This window comes from Staurois parvus, unplaced genomic scaffold (genome assembly GCF_062004578.1).
Source record: "Staurois parvus isolate SC_StPar_1 unplaced genomic scaffold, SC_StPar_1.0 ptg000468l, whole genome shotgun sequence".
Classification (NCBI taxonomy): domain Eukaryota; kingdom Metazoa; phylum Chordata; class Amphibia; order Anura; family Ranidae; genus Staurois; species Staurois parvus.
The window spans coordinates 9,245,353-9,266,465 of NW_028318264.1; the positions used below are offsets into that span (position 1 = coordinate 9,245,353).

The 21,113-nt window shown below is 41.6% G+C and overlaps 1 protein-coding gene across 1 annotated transcript in view; it reads right to left on the minus strand.

Annotated features, from left to right (window-relative positions):
* The window catches only part of RPRD1A (regulation of nuclear pre-mRNA domain containing 1A), a 97,064-nt gene that overhangs the window by 62,921 nt on the left and 13,030 nt on the right, over positions 1 to 21,113 (minus strand). Inside the window, exons 3-7 of the mRNA XM_089689038.1 lie at positions 19,537 to 19,679; positions 16,784 to 16,890; positions 12,206 to 12,327; positions 998 to 1,124; positions 248 to 423 (exon numbers count right to left, since the gene is read on the minus strand). Of these exons, the coding sequence (XP_089545164.1) occupies positions 248 to 423; positions 998 to 1,124; positions 12,206 to 12,327; positions 16,784 to 16,890; positions 19,537 to 19,679 (675 nt within the window). The remainder of the gene's footprint in view (positions 1 to 247; positions 424 to 997; positions 1,125 to 12,205; positions 12,328 to 16,783; positions 16,891 to 19,536; positions 19,680 to 21,113) is intronic.

Below are 21,113 nucleotides of genomic sequence, written 5' to 3' on the forward strand. Positions count from 1 at the left end.
GGGTGTTTTTTTTTTTTTTAATTCACCAAACATGCCCCAAAGCAGGAGTTTTTTACACTGCTCCACAAGCGCAACACACCTCAGTGTGAAAACATACATAGATATACATTCACATACATAGGGAAGAATTTTTCTTGAACTTTTCAGGCACTTTTTTTTTTTTTTTACGCAAAAATGCTTCAAAAACTCAGTGTGAAAGTAGTCTTAGAGAAATGAAAAAAAAAAAAAAATGCAAAAAAGTACGCACTTCTAGTTGGTGTTCCTTCTCATCGAGTACCTCCTTCTGACATCGCAAGAAATCTGACAGCATTTTGGTCAGTTGTTTACGGTCATCTATTTCTGCTGCTAGTCTGCCATTATAATCTGCAAGCAGCATGCAAGCATCATCCACCATCTTTGCAAGTTGATCTCCCGAAGCTTTATCTAAATGGTCCAAAAAGAAAAAAACAACATTGCATAAATCAGGGAAGACAGTCTTTAAAGTGATACTAAAGGTAAAAATATTTTTTACCTTAATGCATCTCTTGCATTAAGGTAAAAAACATTATTATTTCTCTGCCCCCCCCCTCCCTCCTTCCCTGTGTGAAGGGAAAGAGGGGAGAATAGATCCAGCGCTGTGCACGGCTGCATCTATTCTCCCCTCTCTTCCACTTCACACAGCACCCAAGCATTTGGCTCCTGCTGCTGTCAATCAAATGCAGTGAGGAGGAAGAGGGAGGCGGTGCCAAGTCCCGATGTGTAAGTCTATGGAGCACGGCTCCATAGACACGGCTCGGGAGTGCACAGACACTGTGTGCCCCATAACAAATGGCTATGGGGACACACTAAGAAGAGGAGATGACAAGATCGCAAGCAGGGGACCAGAGAAGAGGATCAGGGCGGCTCTCTGCAATACCACTGCAGTATAACATATTTGCTTTTTTTTTTTTTTAACATTTCTTTTTGAGTTTAGTAATAATTTAAGGTATACTAGGTATTGAAATAATCCAATCCTCACCAGTAATCTTGTTTAGAAGTGACACATCTTGTACTTCTATTGGCAGTGAGCTTATCCTCTGATGCACAGCTGCATCTCCAGAAGCTGCATTTTCCAGTTCCTGCAGCGCTCGTATAAGATCTGTAGTCTAGAAGAAAAAGCCACATTTCAGCTTTTTAAATACACTGTATAAGTTTTGGATTCTAAAGCAGTATTAAAACCAGTGTACTTACTAAATGATGTGTTCAGGTTAAAAACAAGCAGCACAAATACTGTATGATTTACAGAGATCCCTCCAGCACTATTCACTCACCGGTCACTTTATTAGTATCAAGAAAATATTCTCCACACCATTACACCACCAGCAGGCTGAACCATTGATACAAGGCAGGATGGATCCATGATTTCATGTCGTTTACACCAAATACTGACCCTACCATCTGAATGTCACAGCAACCAGTGTTGCAGTGTTGGCAGAATCAGGCCTGATCTCTGTTAGCACTTGCCGGTAAATTTTGATGACTCATATGCAGCAGAGTGCCAGTACTAGTGCCACACTATCTTTTGGTGAACTGGTGAGCACCAACAGTCTAGTATATCCTGGTCTTTCACATACCTCTTAGATTGTAAGCTGCAAGGAGCAGGGCCCTCCTAACCCTCTTGTATTGAACTGTATTGTTCTGTATTGTCTCCCGTTATATTGTAAAGCGCTGAGAAAAGTGTCGATGCCATATAATTCCTGTATAATAATAATAATACCAGCACTGCAGTATGACTTGGTGACATTGCGAGTTCCATAAGTGCCATATAGGCTGGTGTGGTGGCGAGCACAAGTATTGTCCCGCAACCACCAAGAATTCGCACGCAGGCCCATAGAGCACCTAGTATCCGTCCAGGTGTGACTGCAAATCCCGATTGGCAGCCCACAAATTCTGCAGCACCTGTACTTCCCCCATTCACTGCCCAACCCGGAATTCAGGTGAAAATAGCAAATTTAACTACTCCCCTTGACTTTTTGGAGCTGTTTTTCATGGAAGATCTGTATGCATTGATTGTGGATCAAAGCATTTTTTATGCACAACAATGTATCGCTGCCAACCCAAATTCAAACCTTGCCAGACCAGTCGCATGGAAACTACAGTTTCTGAATTTATATTTTTTTTGGGCCCAACCCTCAACATGGGCATTACTAAAAAGACAAATGAATTGCAATTGTATTGGTCAACAGACCCGATTCATCATATGCCTGTGTTCTCTGCGGTCATGGCCAGGCATAGATATGAAAGTATAATGTGTTTTATACATTTCAACGACAACACACTCCGTTGTCCTCGAGGTGACCCTGAATTTGACCGGCTACACAAAATTCAGCCCCTCGTAAATCACCTTAATCAAAACTTTTCAGATGTCTATACTCCCCAGCAAACAATCTGCATTGATGAGCCCATCATTAATTTTTCTGTCCGCCTTGCATTCAAACAATTTCTCCCCAGCAAGCGTGCCAGATATGGGGTCAAGATGTAGAAGACCTGTGAGAGGGCAACAGACTATACTTGTAAGCTTCGGATTTACGAGAGAAAAGTTAGTCATGTTGAGCCCCCCCAGATGCCCAGACTACATGGGGAGTAGTGGCAAGATAGTTTGGGACTTGGTGTCATACTTTTTCCATATGGGACACCACTTATGTGGACAATTTTTATTCAAGCGTGACACTATTTAGACATTTGTACAATCTTGGAACTGATGCATGTGGCACCATGTGACCTAATGTGTGCCCACCATTAGAAGTGGGTGGATGTAGGGCGGTATATTTTAATGGTGGGCATACCACACTTTTTTTTTGGCAGAGATTTCTTCTGTTTTTTTTCATTCAGTCCACAGGCTGCATACAAAAAAACAAAAAAAAACATAGCATATATACCCAACAAGGACCAGCGATGTACTGGTACATCACTGGACTTTGGTTATACCAGGATGATGCCTACAGCTTCAGGCATCATCCTAGTATCATTTTTTTCAGCTGGAGATCAGCTTTTATGTAAAAGCAATCCTAGTGGCTAATTAGCTGCAGGATTGCTTTTACAAGCACCGGGAGACAATACCCCCCCCCTCCCCTGCTGCCTAGCACGGCCTTCTCGGGCAGTCCTGAACCTGAGAATGCAGCCGATGTTTCTGCCAGCTGATCAGAGCTGATTGGAGACCAGAATGGTGCCAATCAGCTCTATAGCCTAAGAAATCAGAAGCTACGAGCATTTCAACACTTCAGTTTCGGATATAAACAGCGTCATTTGTAAATTGGGAAAGCATCTGATCACACCGATTTTGGTTTGATTAGATAATGTAAGGGCAGAGGAGAGATCTGATAGACCTCAGATTTCTCAAAAAAGAATATATGACAATGCCCACTGAAGTTATAGGGGATATTTGCATTCCCTGTGATAGCATTAAAAGTGATAAAAAAAAAAGGGACGGTGTAAAAATAAAAAAAAAATAAAAAGTACCCTCGCCCCTTGCGCGCACCTGCGTTTGTAGTTTGTGTTGAAGTGTTGACCCTGTGTCAGTATGGAAACAGCAGTTGCACCATGCATGTGAGGTATTGCCACAAACGTCAGATCAAGGGCAGTAATTCTAACACCAGACCTCCTCTGTATATCTAAAACGGTAGCTTGTAAAGGCTTTTAAAATGTTGCCTACGGATATTAAATACGTATGCAGTTTGTTGCCATTGCACGGGACATGCGCAGTTTTAAAGCATGTCATGTTTGGTATCTATTTACTCGGCATACCATCATCTTTTATATTTTACCAAACTATTTGCCAATATATTGTGTTTTTGTGCATTAAAAGTAAAAAAAAGGTGTATTTTTTTTTTTAAATTGCGTTTGAAAAATCGTTGCGCGAGTACTATGTGACATAAAAAAAATTGCAGCACCCACCATTTTATTCACTAGGGTATTTGCTTTAAAAAAAATATAGAATGTTTGGGGTTTAAATTAATTTCCTAGCAAAAAAAGACTGATTTTTTTTTCATGTGAATAAAAAGTGTCAGAAAAGGCTTGATCTTCAGCTGGTTAGAAGAGTGAATGATGTGTGGCATAAACTTCTAATGTTGGGCATAAAACGCCCCCACCCCCCAAAAACGACCCCTTTTTGGAAAGTAGACACCCCAAACTATTTGCTGAGAGGCATGTTGAATCAAGAGAAGAATTTATTTTTTTAACCACAAGTTTTTGGAAAATAATTTTTTTTTTTTTTTTTTTTTTACACAAAATTGTCACTTAAATGATTTACTGCTCACACATGCCATGGGTATATGTAGAATTACTCCCCAAAATACATTCCGCTACTTCTCCCGAGTATGGGGGTAGCACAAGTGAGAGACGTTTTGGCAGTCTAGCCAAGTACAGGACCCCAAAATCCAATAAACGCCTTCAGGCTTTTAAAGGGCTTTATTTCCGCATTACACTTCCAGACTACCCATCAGTTTCGGAGGCCCTGAAATGCCATAATAGCACCTAACCCCCCCCCCCAAATGACCACTTTTTGGAAAGCAGATACCCCAAAGAATTTGATAAGAAGCATGGTGAGTATTTTGCAGATCTCGTTTGTTGCCACAAGTTTTGGAAAATGAAGAAAAAAAAAAACAAACATATATTTTTTCTTTTTTTATATTTCAAAACCTTGTGAGAAAAAATTAGATCTGCAAAATACTCACCATGCCTCTTCTTAAATTCCTTGGGGTGTCTACTTTCCAAAAAGGGGTCATTTGGGGGGGTTTGGTGCTATCCTGGCATTTCAGGGCCTTTGAAACTGTGATAGGTAGTGAAGAAGTGAAATGAGGAAGTTACGCACCTTCAGACTTTCAAAGTGGTCATTCAATTTTAGGCTCCTGTATATGGCTAGGCTTCCAAAAAGTCTCACACATGTGGTATCCCCATACTCAGTAGAAGTAGCAGAATGTATTTTAGGGTGTAATTCCACATATACCCATGGCTTGTGCGAGAAATATATCATTTAAATGGCAACTTTGTGTTAAAAAAAAAAAAAAAAAAAAAAAAGTAATTTTCCAGAAACTTGTGGAAAAAAAATAAATCTTCCATGGACTCAATATGCCTCTCAGCAGATAGCTTATCGTGTCTACTTTCCGAAAAGGGGTAATTTGGGGGTAATTGCACTATACTGGTATTTTAGCACCTCAAGAAATGTGATGAGCAGTCAGAAAGTAAAAGCCGTGTAAATGCCATTATCTATACCATAGTTTGTAGATGCTATAACTTTCACACAAAGCAATCAATATACACTTACTGGGATTTTTTTAACCCAAAACATGTAGCAGAATACATTTTGGCCTAAATTCATGACGAAATTTTACTTTTTTTGGATATTTTTTATGACAGAAATGAGAAAATAGTTTTTAAAAAAAATGTTTTCTCAAAACGTTTTTGTTTATAGTGCCAAAAATAAAAAGCGCACAGGTGATCAAATACCACCAAAATAAAGCTCTATTTGTGTGGAAAAAAAAGGACATAAATTTCATGTATGTACCTTGTTGCATGACCACGCAATTGTCAGTTAAACTAGTGCAGCACTGTATAGCAAAAAAATGGCATAAATTGCAGTATCTATACCATAGTTTGTAGACGCTATAACTTTCACACAAAGCAATCAATATACACTTATTGGAATTTTTTTTACTAAAAACATGTAGCAGAATACATTTTGGTCTTAATTTATAACTAAGTTTTTATAGCCGAAAGTAAAAAATATAATTTTTTTTTAAACTTTCAGTCTTTTTTTGTTTATAGCGAAAAAAAATAAAAAAGCGCACAGGTGATCAAATACCACTGAAAGAAAGCTCTATTTGTGTGAAAAAAAGGACGTAAATTTCGTTTGGGTGCAGCATTGCATGACCGTGCAATTATCAGTTGAATTAGTGCAGTGCCGAGTAGCAAAAAGAGGCCTGGTCATTAAGGGGGGTAAATCCTCTAGACGGCACGTGGTTTAGCTTTGACAAAAACAAACAAATGGAAACTGATTGTTTTCTATGCAGAACTGTACAAGATTTTGCACTCTCCAGTTTTAGTAAGTCAACCCCTTAGTGATTAGTGATATGTCCACTGACCTCTACCTGGGCAAACTATTTAGTCTAGCTGATTTTGTTTTCATCTATACCTGCTCCCAGAGTGACACTGGGGGTGCCTGTTGTGCATATCTACATGCTTGTTATGAGGAATAAAGGATGTTAAAGTGGTATTTGTTTTCTTGTTTTGGGCTTTTTTCCCTAGTTCTCTGGCCAGTGAAACACTTCCTGCCTTATGATATCTCTACTCTAGACGCAGGAGCAACAGTGACACCATTGGACAACAGCACTGTCAATCTGAGGAGAGGCTAGCATTAGATGCACTAGCAGATTTAGATGAACTTGACTAAAACTGAAGGCACAGTTTTACAGCAACATTTTTTTCGTTTTGGGATAAAGGTTTGAAAAAGCTGACCATTGTAAGTACGCCTGTTAGTGTTGTTTCTTAACCCTCTTACTGCCACTTCTGCTAGACAACTTGATTTGTTAAAGCAAATGAAAAATAACACAGGGCGGATCACCAGATGAAAAAAAAAACCATAAGGAACAGGAAACTAATGCAAACACCACATCTAAGGCAAGATGCAATATATAAACACTTGTTTTGGGGTTTAATACGGATTTTAAAAAAAATTACATATTTGCCAATGTCCAGACCACATTTCCTATTGCCTGCGTTAAAAGTCAGACTGATAAGTTTATTATCACAAGCAGGGTTTTTTTTTCTGTGTTTTTCGTCAGATTTACCATTAAAAAAAAAAAAAAAAAAAAAAAAAAGAAAAAACAAAACAATGAGACAGGCAGACATTTAAGCACAGTGACAAATCATTTGTAATAAACAGAGCAAGAAAAATGTGACCACTTCAGCATCTGTCCTGGCAAGGAAAAAACAAACAAACCGTAGAGCACTGCTAAAAATCAGCCAACTACTCACCAAAGAATAGTCCAGATTGGGCAATCTTGCAAAAAGTGTTCGCTTTAAAGAATTCAAGGACAGTTTAAAATGGCCAGATTAGGAGAGAGATCTCCCCTCATGCCAGGGTACTAGGTGTAATCCTGGACTCCGACCTGTCCTTTCAGCCCCAAATCCAATCACTGTCAAAATCTTGTAGACTTCACCTCCGTAACATCTCCAAAATACGCCACTTTTTAACAGTTGAAACCACTAAGCAACTTATTCACTCCCTTGTTATCTCTCGCCTGGACTATTTTAACTCCCTCCTCATTGGTCTACTTAATCACAGGCTATCCCCTGTTCAGTCTTTCACGAATACTGCTGCCAGACTCATCGACCTTACCAACTGTTCTGCGTTCGCCACCTCTGCCAATCCCTCTACTGGCTTCCCAATGAATAAAATTCAAAACATTAAATAACCTACAAACCCATTTACAACTCTGCCCCGAGCTACATCACCAATCTTGTCTCCAAATATCACCCAAACCGTCCTCTCTGCTGCTCCCAAGACCTCCTCTCTAGCTTTCTTGCCTCCTCCTCTAATGATCATCTCCAGGACTTCTCCCACTCTCCGGAACTCCCCAATCTGTCCAGCTATCACCTACTCTATCCACTCTTTGGCTATCCCTGAAAACGTATCTCTTCAGGGAAGCCTATCCTGCCTTCAGCAAATAACCAAATCTTCTATTTTCCCCCAACAGTTCATCCCCCACAGTTATTACCTTTTGTTCCACCAGCATCTCACTATTAGACTATAATCTCCCAGGAGCAGGGCCCTCTTAACACTTTTGTATTGAAATTGTATGGTTGCTGTATTGTCTCACTTTATATTGTAAAGTGCTGAGAAAACTGTTGGTACAATATAAATCCTGTATAATATTATTAATAATAAACGCCATCAGGAAATCCCACTTGACAATTCTTGGGGGAGAAATCAAAACAGGTTGGGAAAACAAGAACAGCCAGGATCAGCAGTGTCCGCAGATTTTATCCCACAGCCCCCTCATTCCCTAAAAAAGTAGCTCTTATACCTAAATGCATGTTGGTGTGTATGAATAAAGCTGAAACATTGAAAGTTGTGAGGTAGTTATATCAAGTCTTGATTAGATTATGGAATTCTCTGGCAGATGAAGCGATTGCCTATCTTTTGACTGTAGCATAATCATCTTTAATTTTTTTTTTATTTACTATGGAACTTTCAGCAATTAAATGACACAGTTTTACCTAGCAAACAAGCATAGAAAATTATGTATTGATACATCTTGCGTTCCATCCCCTATTTCCATGAAAATTGTTCCCAAAAAGAAAGTTGATGCTTGTTTATCCAGGATAAACATTTTTAAAAGGCCCAGCGAATACCACAATGTCCTTTTCTTTCCTGGTGCTCTTCTACGGTGTGCCCTGTGCCACCATCTTTTTTTTCCTCCTGCTTCTTGCAGCCAACCCCCTGATAATGCAGTGCCGGGCCTCGCGCATGAGCAGACAGACATCTGGTGCCATGTCATTCACAATATGCATTGCCAAAGCATGAGGCGGTCTCTTCCCCACAGCCTTCATCCCTGAGATCTCTGAAGCTGTGGTAACGTGTAAAGAGAAATATGTGGCATGAGATCTGGTGCAATGTCTTTCACAATACATGTTGCCATAGTGGGGGGAGCTTGCAAAAGTTGGGCATTTACAGTGTTGAAGACTTATGAGGTGGTTGATGTGTATCGTGGGAGGCTGGGGGAGGAGAAGGGCCAAGTCATTTTCGCCTAAGCGAGGAACAAGGAAGTTATATTGTGAAATGTAAAAAAAAAAAAGTATTTACTGAAGGGGGGAAAAATAATAAGCAATTACGTAAATAGGTAAATAGAAGGGGGAAGAAGAAAAAAGACAGTTGTAAATTTAGTGGAAGATCTGCTTTGAAATTCACACACTCAACAGTTTGTCAGTCTGACCTTTACCAGGTATATCCAAACATATACAGTACATGCAGGTTTTAAAAATGTTATATTTACATATATAATTATATAACCATGGAAGGGTGGTTGTTAAACTGTACAGTATGCAAACCTTTACAATAAGCCTCCCATATTTGCACCTTCTGGCCTGTTAAATATGTTAAGAAGGGAAATGCTAGAACCTCTGTCAGCTTTATATTGTTGTCTGTGTCCCCGTTGCAGAATTTTTCTCATTTCCTGTCTGGTAAAAGGTTTTCCCCAAAACAGAAGGCAAGGGAAAATCTCTCCAAAGAAACCCCATTTATCAGTAAAACATGACAATTGTTCTCATCCTTCCCATTCTATACAAAACTAAAAAAACATTGGGTTTAGATGCAGATTAACCTCCTCAAGTTCAGACAATTTCACCCCCTTCCAGTCCAGGCCAATTTTCAGCACTGTAACACTTTGAATGGCAATTACTAAGGCATGCAACACTGTGCCCAAATGGTGGTATTTGATCACTACTGTTTGCCATTTTTTTTAACTATATAAAAACGAAAAAGTAAAAAAAAAAAAACAAAAAAAAAAAAAAAACACACACTGAAAATTTTGTGGAAAAAACGAAAAAAAAAAAAAAACCCAGCACATTAATTTTTTTGTTATAAATCTTCATAAATATAGGACAAAATGTATTCCGACATTTTTTAGTAAAAATAACCCAAAACCGTGTCCGGCGTACGGCACTCACCAGGAGGCTGGTCCGGCGTACGGCACTCACCAGGAGGCTGGTCCGGCGTACGGCACTCACCAGGAGGCTGGTCCGGCGTACGGCACTCACCAGGAGGCTGGTCCGGCGTACGGCACTCACCAGGAGGCTGGTCCGGCGTACGGCACTCACCAGGAGGCTGGTCCGGCGTACGGCACTCACCAGGAGGCTGGTCCGGCGTACGGCACTCACCAGGAGGCTGGTCCGGCGTACGGCACTCACCAGGAGGCTGGTCCGGCGTACGGCACTCACCAGGAGGCTGGTCCGGCGTACGGCACTCACCAGGAGGCTGGTCCGGCGTACGGCACTCACCAGGAGGCTGGTCCGGCGTACGGCACTCACCAGGAGGCTGGTCCGGCGTACGGCACTCACCTGGAGGCTGGTCCGGCGTACGGCACTCACCTGGAGGCTGGTCCGGCGTACGGCACTCACCTGGAGGCTGGTCCGGCGTACGGCACTCACCTGGAGGCTGGTCCGGCGTATGGCAGACAGAGCACTGATATCGCAGCGATCAAGACTCTGGTATGGAGTATGGCAGTGACCAAGACGTTAGCATGGTGTTTGGCGGAGTAATTGTGAGCACTGGTGACACTGGAACAGGTGACGGGCTGTCTGCACTCTACATTGTTTTTACACTGGAACAGTGATCAGGGACACTGGAGCAGACTGGCACTGCAGTCTGTGAGTGTACATGCAGCTGGACAGGCTGTTGTACACTCACAGGCTGCAGCATCGGTTCTCTCTACTCTCACAGTGATAGAGAGAACTGATGCGTATGTTCATTTTTGCATTGTTTACTATGTGACTGCAGTGACTGGACACGGCAATCACAAGGTAAAACACCATGTGATCACCCAGACACACGGATCTCAGAGCTCCCAGGTGCGTGCTCTGTAAGCCAAGCAGGAGCCGTCGATGCGGGCTGGTGTACAAGTACGTTCGCCCGCATCAGCACTCCTTCCAGTCCGCCGTTTATAGGCTATGGGTGGACGGGAAGCGGTTAATTGCCATTAAAAGCAGTCTGTCAGCAGTTACACTGTATAAACATTTGTTATTTTAGTCAGTGTTTGTTTCCTTCCTCTTTCCCAAAATCCTTAGCATATAAATAAAAATAGGCTGTAAAATAGAAGAGCTTTAGGTCAGTAGGACAGATACAGCACATCATACAGTCAGTTTACTAAGTATAAAATACTGTAAAGGTTTACGTGGACACATCTAACACCTGACATAAAGTAGTTCCCTCTTAGATTGTAAGCTCCTAACCCTCTTGTATTGAACTGTATTGTTGCTCTATTGTCTCCCGTTATATTGTAAAGCACTGAGCAAACTGGTGGCACTATAGAAATCCTGTAGAATAATATTTACTTGTATAGGTAAACAGATAACGTGTTTACCTCATAGTGCACTAGTTACCCATGAATCAAAGAAACAAACATTCCTTAAAAATGAGCATTATTTCAGAGTATGCAGCCCACAAAATTACTAGAAACAAGTGCCTCACTGCAACATGAAAAGCGGCATTCTTGAAAAAACAGCCAAATATGAATTTGAAATGCATATTTGTTTACTTGTTTTACCAGTAAAATGATTTATAATTTGTTTAGGACCTCTGGATCACCTCAATACTAAATGAACAGAGGTGAGAATACAGGTAGAAGACTGGAGACAGAGGGGTGACATAGAAAACTGCATTGCTAAACCAGTAAATAGGTTGCCTGGCTGTACAGCAAGGGAGACATGTAAATCATTAGACTACATGTACAGAATGGCATATTCATGTAAAAGAGTAAGGGTCCTTTCACACAGGCATTCCGTCTGTTCATTTTTCATCCATCAGTGAATGAAAAATAGACAACAATGCACTTCTATGAGCAAACTGATGATCATCCGTTTACATCCTAAGCATATTTTAAAAGTATATTTAGCAGTCTTCCTGGAGTTCTGATTTGATATCCTGCAAGATGTGACAGAATGTAATCCTTCGCAGCTGAATAGTTTTACAGGCTTGAGGATTGTGAACTGATTTCTGGTTGTCATTATAGTTGCCCCTACATGGGCTGTTCAGGCCACATATTGATCTGACTGGCTGCAGACAGGTGATCTGCAGTAGATCAGGATATCTACAATTTCAGCCAGGTTTGACACACATTGTCGTTTAACGCCGATGGAAAAATGTTTGCACCATTAGGGAACAAAATAAAATGAACAAAGTTGTGCATGAGGCCCTTGTATGATTCAATCTTCCATACCAGAAGATACATAGTAGCCTTTACAATAGGTGGCAGGCAATTCATGAGATCTTTTTAGCAAGGAATGTCTAAAACGCCTCTCTTTGTGGATTATATACCCTTTTCCAGGCACAAATATATTTGTACACCCTTTGACTGGTCAAATAAAATAACCTGATTCCAGATGAAAGTAACTACTAATAATTATTACTCAAACTCATAAAAATGACTTCATTAGATGAACAATCTCAGGAAATTTTAATATCATGCAGCACCTGAGGCGGATCTTCAGAAGAACCTTTTGAAGAAGCATTATCGTCATCCTCATCATCGTCATCATCATCTTTGTTTACTTTTATTTCTTCATACGGTCGCTTTTTATTTTTTTTCTCACCATCTTCAAAAGAAAAAAAATCATTAAAAATAGATCTAAAACATATATATTATGCACACACACACACAATTGACTTGGCCTAATATTAATGCTTACACAAAATTTACAGGTAATTTTTGTTCCTAAAGAGCTATTAAAATCAATAATACACCACTACCACTGGTCAGTTTACTATATATCACTACAAAGGAGACCAGCAAAAAATGAGTTGTATAGCTGTATGAGTGTAAAGTCCAAAAAAAATTAAAGAAAATAACTATAGTGTAAAGCAAGGAATTAATCTATCATGTTTTAGCCAATTCAGTTCTAATAACCAAACTAGGTTCTGTTAAATAGATTTATTAAAAAAACAAGTAGAAACAAATTGAACCAGTCACCAGCGTGTTCAAAGCAAACATGACCCAGGCTTTAAAAGAAAATATTGTATACTTACCTGTCCATCAGCCTGTGCCTTAAAACTCTGCCACTTTGCCGATTCCCAGCGACGGCAGTAATGTAGGAGCCAGAAAGAATAACAGCACCCGGCAGGAAGGGGGGTGGGGGCTTTGGTGGGAGGTGAGCAGGTATTCAATGCACGTGGAATTAATATTTGTAACAGGTATCAGCAAAGCTGATGAGTTTGAAGACACATGCTGCAAGAAAAAGGTAGGTACACAGCATCTTCATTTACAGCATGTGCTTTGTTTAGGCTGGGGGAAGGGGTGGCAAAAATGTGGGGTTGAGCCATGTTAGGTATATGGGATGTTCCAGAGTCCACACCCTTCTTACCCCACTTCCAGAATGTTGAATTGTGATGGCTTAGAATGAAATTGATCACATGGAACTGCCTTGAAGGAGGACACCATAAGGCCAAGGACCCGTATGCAAAAAACAAGGAACTTGGAACGCAGAGACATTAACAGATGAGTCTGGAAATGTTCCCAAGAAAGAAGAAACCCTGAACAGGTCTGTGATTAAGGACAGATGCAAGCAATGAGATGGTACCAATGCGGATTTCTGAAGATTTAGGATTAGGTGACCTTCCGTGGTCAAGTCACTGTAGGCAACGGTGAGGACTAACCCTGAGCTCTCATGTGGACCCAACATGGTGTAGAGGCTGATTGCAGAAGAGACAGAAGAAGCATGCATGTACGTGAGGCACTTGTGTTACAGTACATGTGCACTAGGAAAGCACGCAGGACATATTTTATAAAAAAAAAGTCACAGACATGCACTTACTGTCCGACTCCTCACATTTCTTGTGGGCCAGAGTATGTTGTATCAATGTACTCTCTGGGTGGAAATCTGTGACTAAGTCACATCTACTAGGTACTGGAAAGCTCCTGTGTAAAATCCTTAGTGAGGTATACCAAATCTAAACCGTCTTCACCCTTCTGGTGAGCATACTCCCTAAAGTCTTCAGGGACTGGGTTCCACCAGGGATGCATACCTTGGCCCTGGACCTGTAGAGCTCCCACATGTGTAGTTAAGTGCCAAGTGCAGAATCCAGTGCCTGAGAATAAAATTACAGGCTGTCCCCACATCATCTTCACAGTGGGGTCTGCCTACGGCTCCCCTAGAGCAACATTAAGGAGTAGCCTATATGGAAGCTGCAAAATTGAATCCCAGTGGTTTCACAGTAACTGTAGAATCTTGCTATAAAAGGGTTTGCTTCTCTCAGAGCGGAGAAAGGATGTTTATTCTCCTAAGGGTACTAGCGCATGCTGAGTGTGGGAGGGGTTATACTGGACTGTTCTCAGTTTTGCTTTACTAGTTTAATTCTACTGAAGGAAGCAGTATAACCCAGTTTTTCAGAATACCAGAATACTAACCTGTGTCCCGTAATACAAGACAAAAAGTAGGGCTTTTTTCCCCCCGTTACACTTACCTACAGTGGATAAATAAAGTCTACACACCCGTTAAAATATCAGGTTTCTCCGATGTAAAAAATGATAAATCATTTCAGAACTTTTTCCAGCCAGAGCCCAGACCTGAACCCGATCGAAAATCTGTGGGTTGATCATAAGAGGGCTGTGCACAGGAGATGGCATGGCAATCTGACAGATTTGGAGTGTGTTTGCAAGGAAGAGAGGGGAAATATTGCCAAGTCAAGATGTGCCATGCTGATAGACTCATACCCAAAAAGACTGAGTGCTGTAATAAAATCAAAACGTGCTTCTATACAAAGTATTAGTTTAAGGATGTGCACACTTACGCAACCATATTATTTTCGATTTTTATTTTTACTTCCCTCCACCTAAAGGATTTCAGTTTGTTGTTCAACTGAGTTTTACAGTTTATAGGTTACATTAAAGGGGGAAAAAGTTCTGAAATTATTTATCTTGGTTTCATTTTTTTACATCACAGAAACCTGACCTTTTAACAGGGGTGTGTAGACTTTTTATATCCACTGTAGGTGGATGCAACATCGGTCCGATACTGCATCTGTCCCCCACTGCCCAAGTGTGAGAACTCAGTGATCAAATGACCGCCGAGTTCTCCTCTTTGCTGTGAGCAGAAAGCGGGACTGTTCGTCAACGCTCTCTGCTCAGCCCCCTCAGCACTCACTGGAGGGCTGGGCTGTGGAGGGGGAGGGAGCGGCTAGCTCAGGCTCTCAGCGCTTTGCTGAGAGGCTGAACCAAGTGCCGCTTCAGACTCTGTGGTGGATCATGACTTTGAAGTCAGGGTCTTTCCCCAGCCTGGGCTGGCTGAGGGATGTCAGCTGACAGCGGACTTCAGTCTGCTGTAAACTGAAAACGGGTCACAAAGTGCAGAATGAACTGCATTCCTGTGATCCACAGGAGAAGTACAGCAAAAAAAGCTGGCTGTACTGCTCCTTTAGGTATGTCTTTGAGTGATACTATCATACAAAACCTGAACACCATCCAATGAGGGCCAGAGATGCTATTTCTAGTACTTTTTTTACAAAAAGATTTGTAGTTTTTCAGAGATGTCTCTGGAGATGTTTACAGTAATTCAAATAAATACCATACAGCAGGGCTTAAAATTTCTAGAGTCTAGACCAGGGGTGGGCAAACTTTTTGACTTGAGGGCCGCAATGGATTCATATATTGGACCCGGGGGCCGGACCAAGAGTAGATGAATGAATATTCCCCCATAGTAATTCATCCCCCCTATAGTAATTCATCCCCCCCTATAGTAATTCATCCCCCCCTATAGTAATTCATTCCCCCCTATAGTAATTCATCCCCCCCTGTGTCAATTTACTTACCTTTGCTCCGCGCGTTCTTCTCGCAGTGTTCCCGCGCCGTTCCGGTCTTCAGGGCGGACTGTGAGAGGAGCCTAGCTCACGTTAGTCACGCTGCCCCGCCTACACACATCCTGACAGCACGCTCCGCGGGCCGGATTAAAAGGTCCGCCGGGCCGTATACGGCCCGCGGGCCGTAGTTTGCCCATTGCTGGTCTAGACCTACTAGCCAGGCACAAACCTTACTCTCCACCAGTTGCCCCACCCAACCTTGCCCAGGTCCGCCTCCAACCCCCAACCACGCCCCTTTAAAGCTTATGAAATTACATTTTGCTTTAGAATAAACTTTATTATAAATAAAAATGTAATTTCATAAGCTTTAAGAGAAAAAGAGAGGGAGGGGAGTCAGAGAGAGGGAGGGGAGTCAGAGAGAGGGTGTCGGGGGGGGGGGGGGGCAGGGTGAGAGGGAGGGGAGTCAGAGAGGGCAGGTGTGAGAGACCCCTAGCCTGTCCCTGTCTGCAGTTCCTCCTGTGCCTCCTTGTCCCAGTACCCATCTGCTGTCTCTGATAAGGTGTGTGTGATGCTCAGTACGATACCTTCCATGCCAGTAGGATGTGCATGATAGCCAGCAGCGGGCAGGGTCTGGTCTTGCTCTTGGCGAGGACAGGAGGTGCTCTACTCTTTCCAGTGAATCTATGTGATGTGAGATGGAGCGGTCCCTGGCTGCCTGCACCTCCAGTCCGTCCCCATTCTCTGGGATCCTGGTAAGTCTGTTTTCCGGTCCCGGAAGCAGAGAGGAGGTTGTGTAAGGGGTGCGCATGCGCCCAGCAAAACCATAGCAGCATCTGACAAGGAGTGGCCATCGGATACAGACAGCTAGACGAGCCACAGGACACAAGTACTGGGGGAGGTGGGAGAACCTCATACTGTACAGTTGATAAAAGAAAAGGGAGTGATAGAAGGTGCAGGAGCGGTCAGCAATGGACAAGTTGTAGCCAACAATAACACTCGCGCCCATGTTATTTCCACTCGCCAAATGCGAGCAGAAATTTTAAGCCCTGCCATACAGGAAATAAATCAGCCTTTTGAAAATGAAGAGGGTTTGCTTACAAGCATATATCAAATAAAATTATTTAAGAAATACTAAAAAAAAAAGACAAAAAAAATCATCTTCAGAGAAGACTTCCCAAAACATTATCAAACCCTATTGTCGGTAAAATGCATACACTCCTAATAAATATGAATGATTGAATGATTGAACAGATAACTTACATAAAGCGGTCTTCAGTTGATCCAGTATGTTGTTTTCATACACAGCCCTCTCTTCCCATATAGAGAGGACCCTAGCCAAATGCTTCTTACAGCTCTCATCCGTTTCACTACGGTAAAATAATTTAAGATATTGATAAGAAAGCAAAATTAAAAAGAAAAAGAAAAAAAGGAAAAAAGAAAAAAAGAAAAAAAGTTTAAGACGCTGTCTACATACTGCAAGTATAACTAAACTTGTAAAGCATTTCAATTACAAAATGAATGCTGTTAGACTGACTCAGTCATGTAATTCTTAACTTTCTAGAAGACAATAATATTAGCATGATCAACTAGCTGAAATTTTACTCATCAGTTTTTGGTGAAGAGAATTAGATTATTTTGCACAGGTGTGAAAAGGGTGCACGAAACATGATATGAAGGTCTTCTGACTATTAGAGGTAAATGGATGTATTGAACTGATCCAATCAGTACACAGCAGAACATTTGCCTCAAGCTTTATTATTCTGTCCTCAGCAGGTGCACAAACAAAAAAAAAAAAAAAGCATGAACGTTCCGCAATAAAAATGCAGGAACATTTTTTACCTGAAAAGAAATTAAACAGACATGTCATACTCACCTGCTCTGTGCAGTGGTTCTGCACAGAGCAGGCCAGAACCTCTTCTTCTTGGGTCTCTGGTGATACTGGCTGCACCCCCTTGACCAGTGCCCCCAATAGCAAGCCACTTGCTTATGGGGGCACTGGTGCGTGCTCGCTCCTGAGCCCCGCTGTACGCCACAGCTTGGCTCCACCCCCTGCTCTCTCCTCATTGGCAGTGATTGACACTCTGATGAGTGATTCCCACTGCTGTGTCCCAGCCAACGAGGAGAGGGACCCAGGACAGCTGAGGCTCCTGTGCACATCGCTGGATCGAGAGGGGGCTCAGGTGAGCATTAGGTGGGCTGTGAGGCAAGCAGCACACAGAAGGTTTTGTTTTACCTTCAGGCATAGAATGCATGAAGGTACAAAAACATCAGCCTGTACAACCACTTTAATGCAGGAAAAGCATTAGGGTAAAAAATGCCAAAAGCCTTTAGAATCACTTATGGCATGATGATTTATTTTCTCAAAATTGCCCAATTTGTACTTTCTTTCCACCAACCTACAGTGCTCAGCATGAATGTGTAAACCCCAACAGATTTGTCAAAAAACCTTTACTTTCCTTCCAGAATCAACATTTTGTATAGGACACTATACTACAAAATACTCCCACAAATGCAGGCCATTGATTGTGAACATGATTTGTTAATTTGCACACACACAAAAATATTTTTCCTAACAAATTAATTCAAGACCATGTTGTAAAAATTAATACACCCCAAAAAAGTCTTAGGAGCAAAGCTAAGATCCTAATGAACAAGAATTCAACTACAGGCGAGTCTAATTATTCATTAAACAGGTGTCCAGCAGACAGCCGATTATAAATACTTAAAAAAGAAAACCCCTTCCCATGTCATGCGGTTAGCAATGGCACCACATGGAAGAGAAACAAGAAAGAAAGAAAATTTCTTTACACAAGATCAGCAAAGATTTACTTATCAATCAGAATGCTGTAGCAAAAGTGATACAAAAATTTAACAAAAATAGAACTGCAACCATCTCACAGAGACATCTAGGCTGTCCATGAAAGTTAACACCTTAAAAAGGAGTCTTCTGATGAGAAGAATTGAAGAAAATCACCATGCAAGTTCACTGCAGTTCGCTAAAGTAGAAAGCCAAACTGGGTTGATGGTTTCCCGTGGGACAATATGGCGTACACTGCAGAGGAATGGCATGCATGGTTGTCATCCACGAAGGAAGCCTCTCCTAAAGCCCATGCACAAAAAAGCCCGTCTAGAATTTTCCAGGGCCCATGCTGAAAAAGAAGACGATACTGGCACTCTGTACTACTGAGACCAAGATAAATGTTTTTGGAACTGATGACTTCAAAACTGTATGGCGTCGCAAAGATGAGGAGTACAAAGAAAAATGCCTGGTGCCTACAGTGAAACATAGTGGTGGAAGTGTCCTTTTGTGGGGCTGCATGAGTACTGCTGGTGTTGGGGAGTTGCATTTCATTGATGGTATCATGAATTCACAGATGTACGGCTATATATTGAAAGTAAAGATGCTACCATCACTCTGTGTCCTTGGTCATCGTGCACTTTTCCCAACATGACAATGATCCAAAACACACATCTAAGGCCACTGTTGCATTTCTGAAGAACAACATGGTGAAATGATTCAGTGTATCAAGTATATCGCCTGATCTGAACCCATTCTTGAAGTGAAAAAGATAGATGTTGCCAACTTAATTCCATGCCTAGAAGATTTGGTACTGTCCTTACAAATCATGGATTTCATACAAAATACTAGATGTAGTAGTTTTTGTTGTGGGGTGTAGTCATTTTTGTAAATTTTAGTAAAACTGATAATTTTGTAATCTAAGTTATATTATTAACCTTACTTTCATGTAATGAACTAAACAAATGTTCTACAAAACTCAGTTTTGTCAAAATATTGGAAATTGTGGTCATTGAGATATTGATTAAAATCTTACTTTTCATACTCATTTATGCTGAGCACTGTACCTACTTTTGACAATTTTTTTTTCCACTTAATGTCAACACCACAACTTCCAAATACAGAAAACGTAGCCAACTGAAAAGTACTTTTTGTGGATCTTTAGAATTAGGCCAGATTTTAAAAAAGAAAAATATGAATCTCACCAGGAACCTACCTTGCAACATGTTTAAATGCATCCACAATAACAGGTGCAAAATCTTTTGTAAATTCAGGCCCTTTTCTCTTGCTGTTTTGAATCACATCATTTGCCAGGTACAGAAATGTCAACTTTCTACTAGGCTTTGCTGTGAGACCAAGAGAAAAAAAAAAGGAACACAAAAACAGTGATTAATGCATTAAACAAATGCATGAAGGTAAAAAACCTTCAGTCTTTAGAACCACTTTAATCAAGACCCCGGCATTTTTTCCCCAGTGACTTCAATCAAGATTATTACAGCACTGCTTGAGCTGGTCTTTACATAGCAGCGTATCCTCAGGAGGTAAGAGGCCATACCCAGACCCTTCCGGAGTGGACGAGTGTGGGGCTATCCTGCAATGCAACTTTCAGCCGCTGGGATTTCAACTGTAGCACTTTCCAATCCTTTGTGAACTGTGTTGGTTAGCGCTGGAGCTCCTTCCAGGTCCAGGGCAAAGGCAACTCACTCAATGAGTAAGACCAGTTGGGCTGAAGAACCTGCAACTACCTCACCAACAGTTTCACTGTGATAAGGATTAATGCTGTGGCATTGAGTGTTGCAGCACTACAGCCTAGTGGATGAAGCCATGTGTACTCCATGCTCTCTTTCTGCAGTTCAGCCTGCAGGAAGCACCATTCCTGCTGCTGCTTCTAAAGCACTGCGTTGATCATCTGGCCTCATTCTGCTGCCTGCATACACTGACCTGGTCACTTCCTGCCATTTGAAACACATACCTGCTGCCCAAGTTTCTGTGTACTTGAGGCCTTGTCTCACATCGGGCCTAGTTGCTTTATGTTGAACAATGCATTATGTATTTTTAAAGAAACACAAGACCGTACCACTAAGGGTGACCTGAGCCCCATACCCCACCAATGGTTTTGGGAGTGTTTATCTGGTATCCTCTGAAAAAACTGATGCCTTTTATCTAGAACCTGAGACCCCTATTAATACAGAATTGTCTTCATTGACGTTTTCATAAGTTCCATGGGCAGGGCTGTGGCCTCCTTCATGTCTACAAGGACTGTCATATCCACTCTGAACTTTATATTTGTATGTGCCCAGTTACTGGAGAATCCTGCCTGCACAGGTGCTAAATGCGTTCAGGCACCATCCCTGGCAGACTAACTTGGACCCTTCTTGGCCAGGCCCGGAAAAAACAGAGCCGTAGACATAGTTTCCCATCTTTGATTCACAGTCCAAATAGTCTACTTAGCTTTTTTCAAGCCACCTGCAAAAAACCCTCAGATTTACAAGGGGTTGTTTCCAATTTGATAGACACATTGTACCTGCATCTGGAAGTCCACCCTGCACAGACCTTCCCACTACACCTGCTATTTAAAGCTGATCTCCAGCTTTTAGTGAAGTTTAAATAGCTTGTTTGGACTAAGGACGTCCAAAAAGGAACTATTAGCATCAATACTAGATGTGTCCTGTGTGTGCTGCAAGTAGCCTCAGCTAATTACAGTATATAGCACTGTGTTCTGGCAGCGAGATGGGAACGTCTTGTCTTACTCCCGAAACAAAGCTGAGTCAATGAATCATGAATACAAAGCTT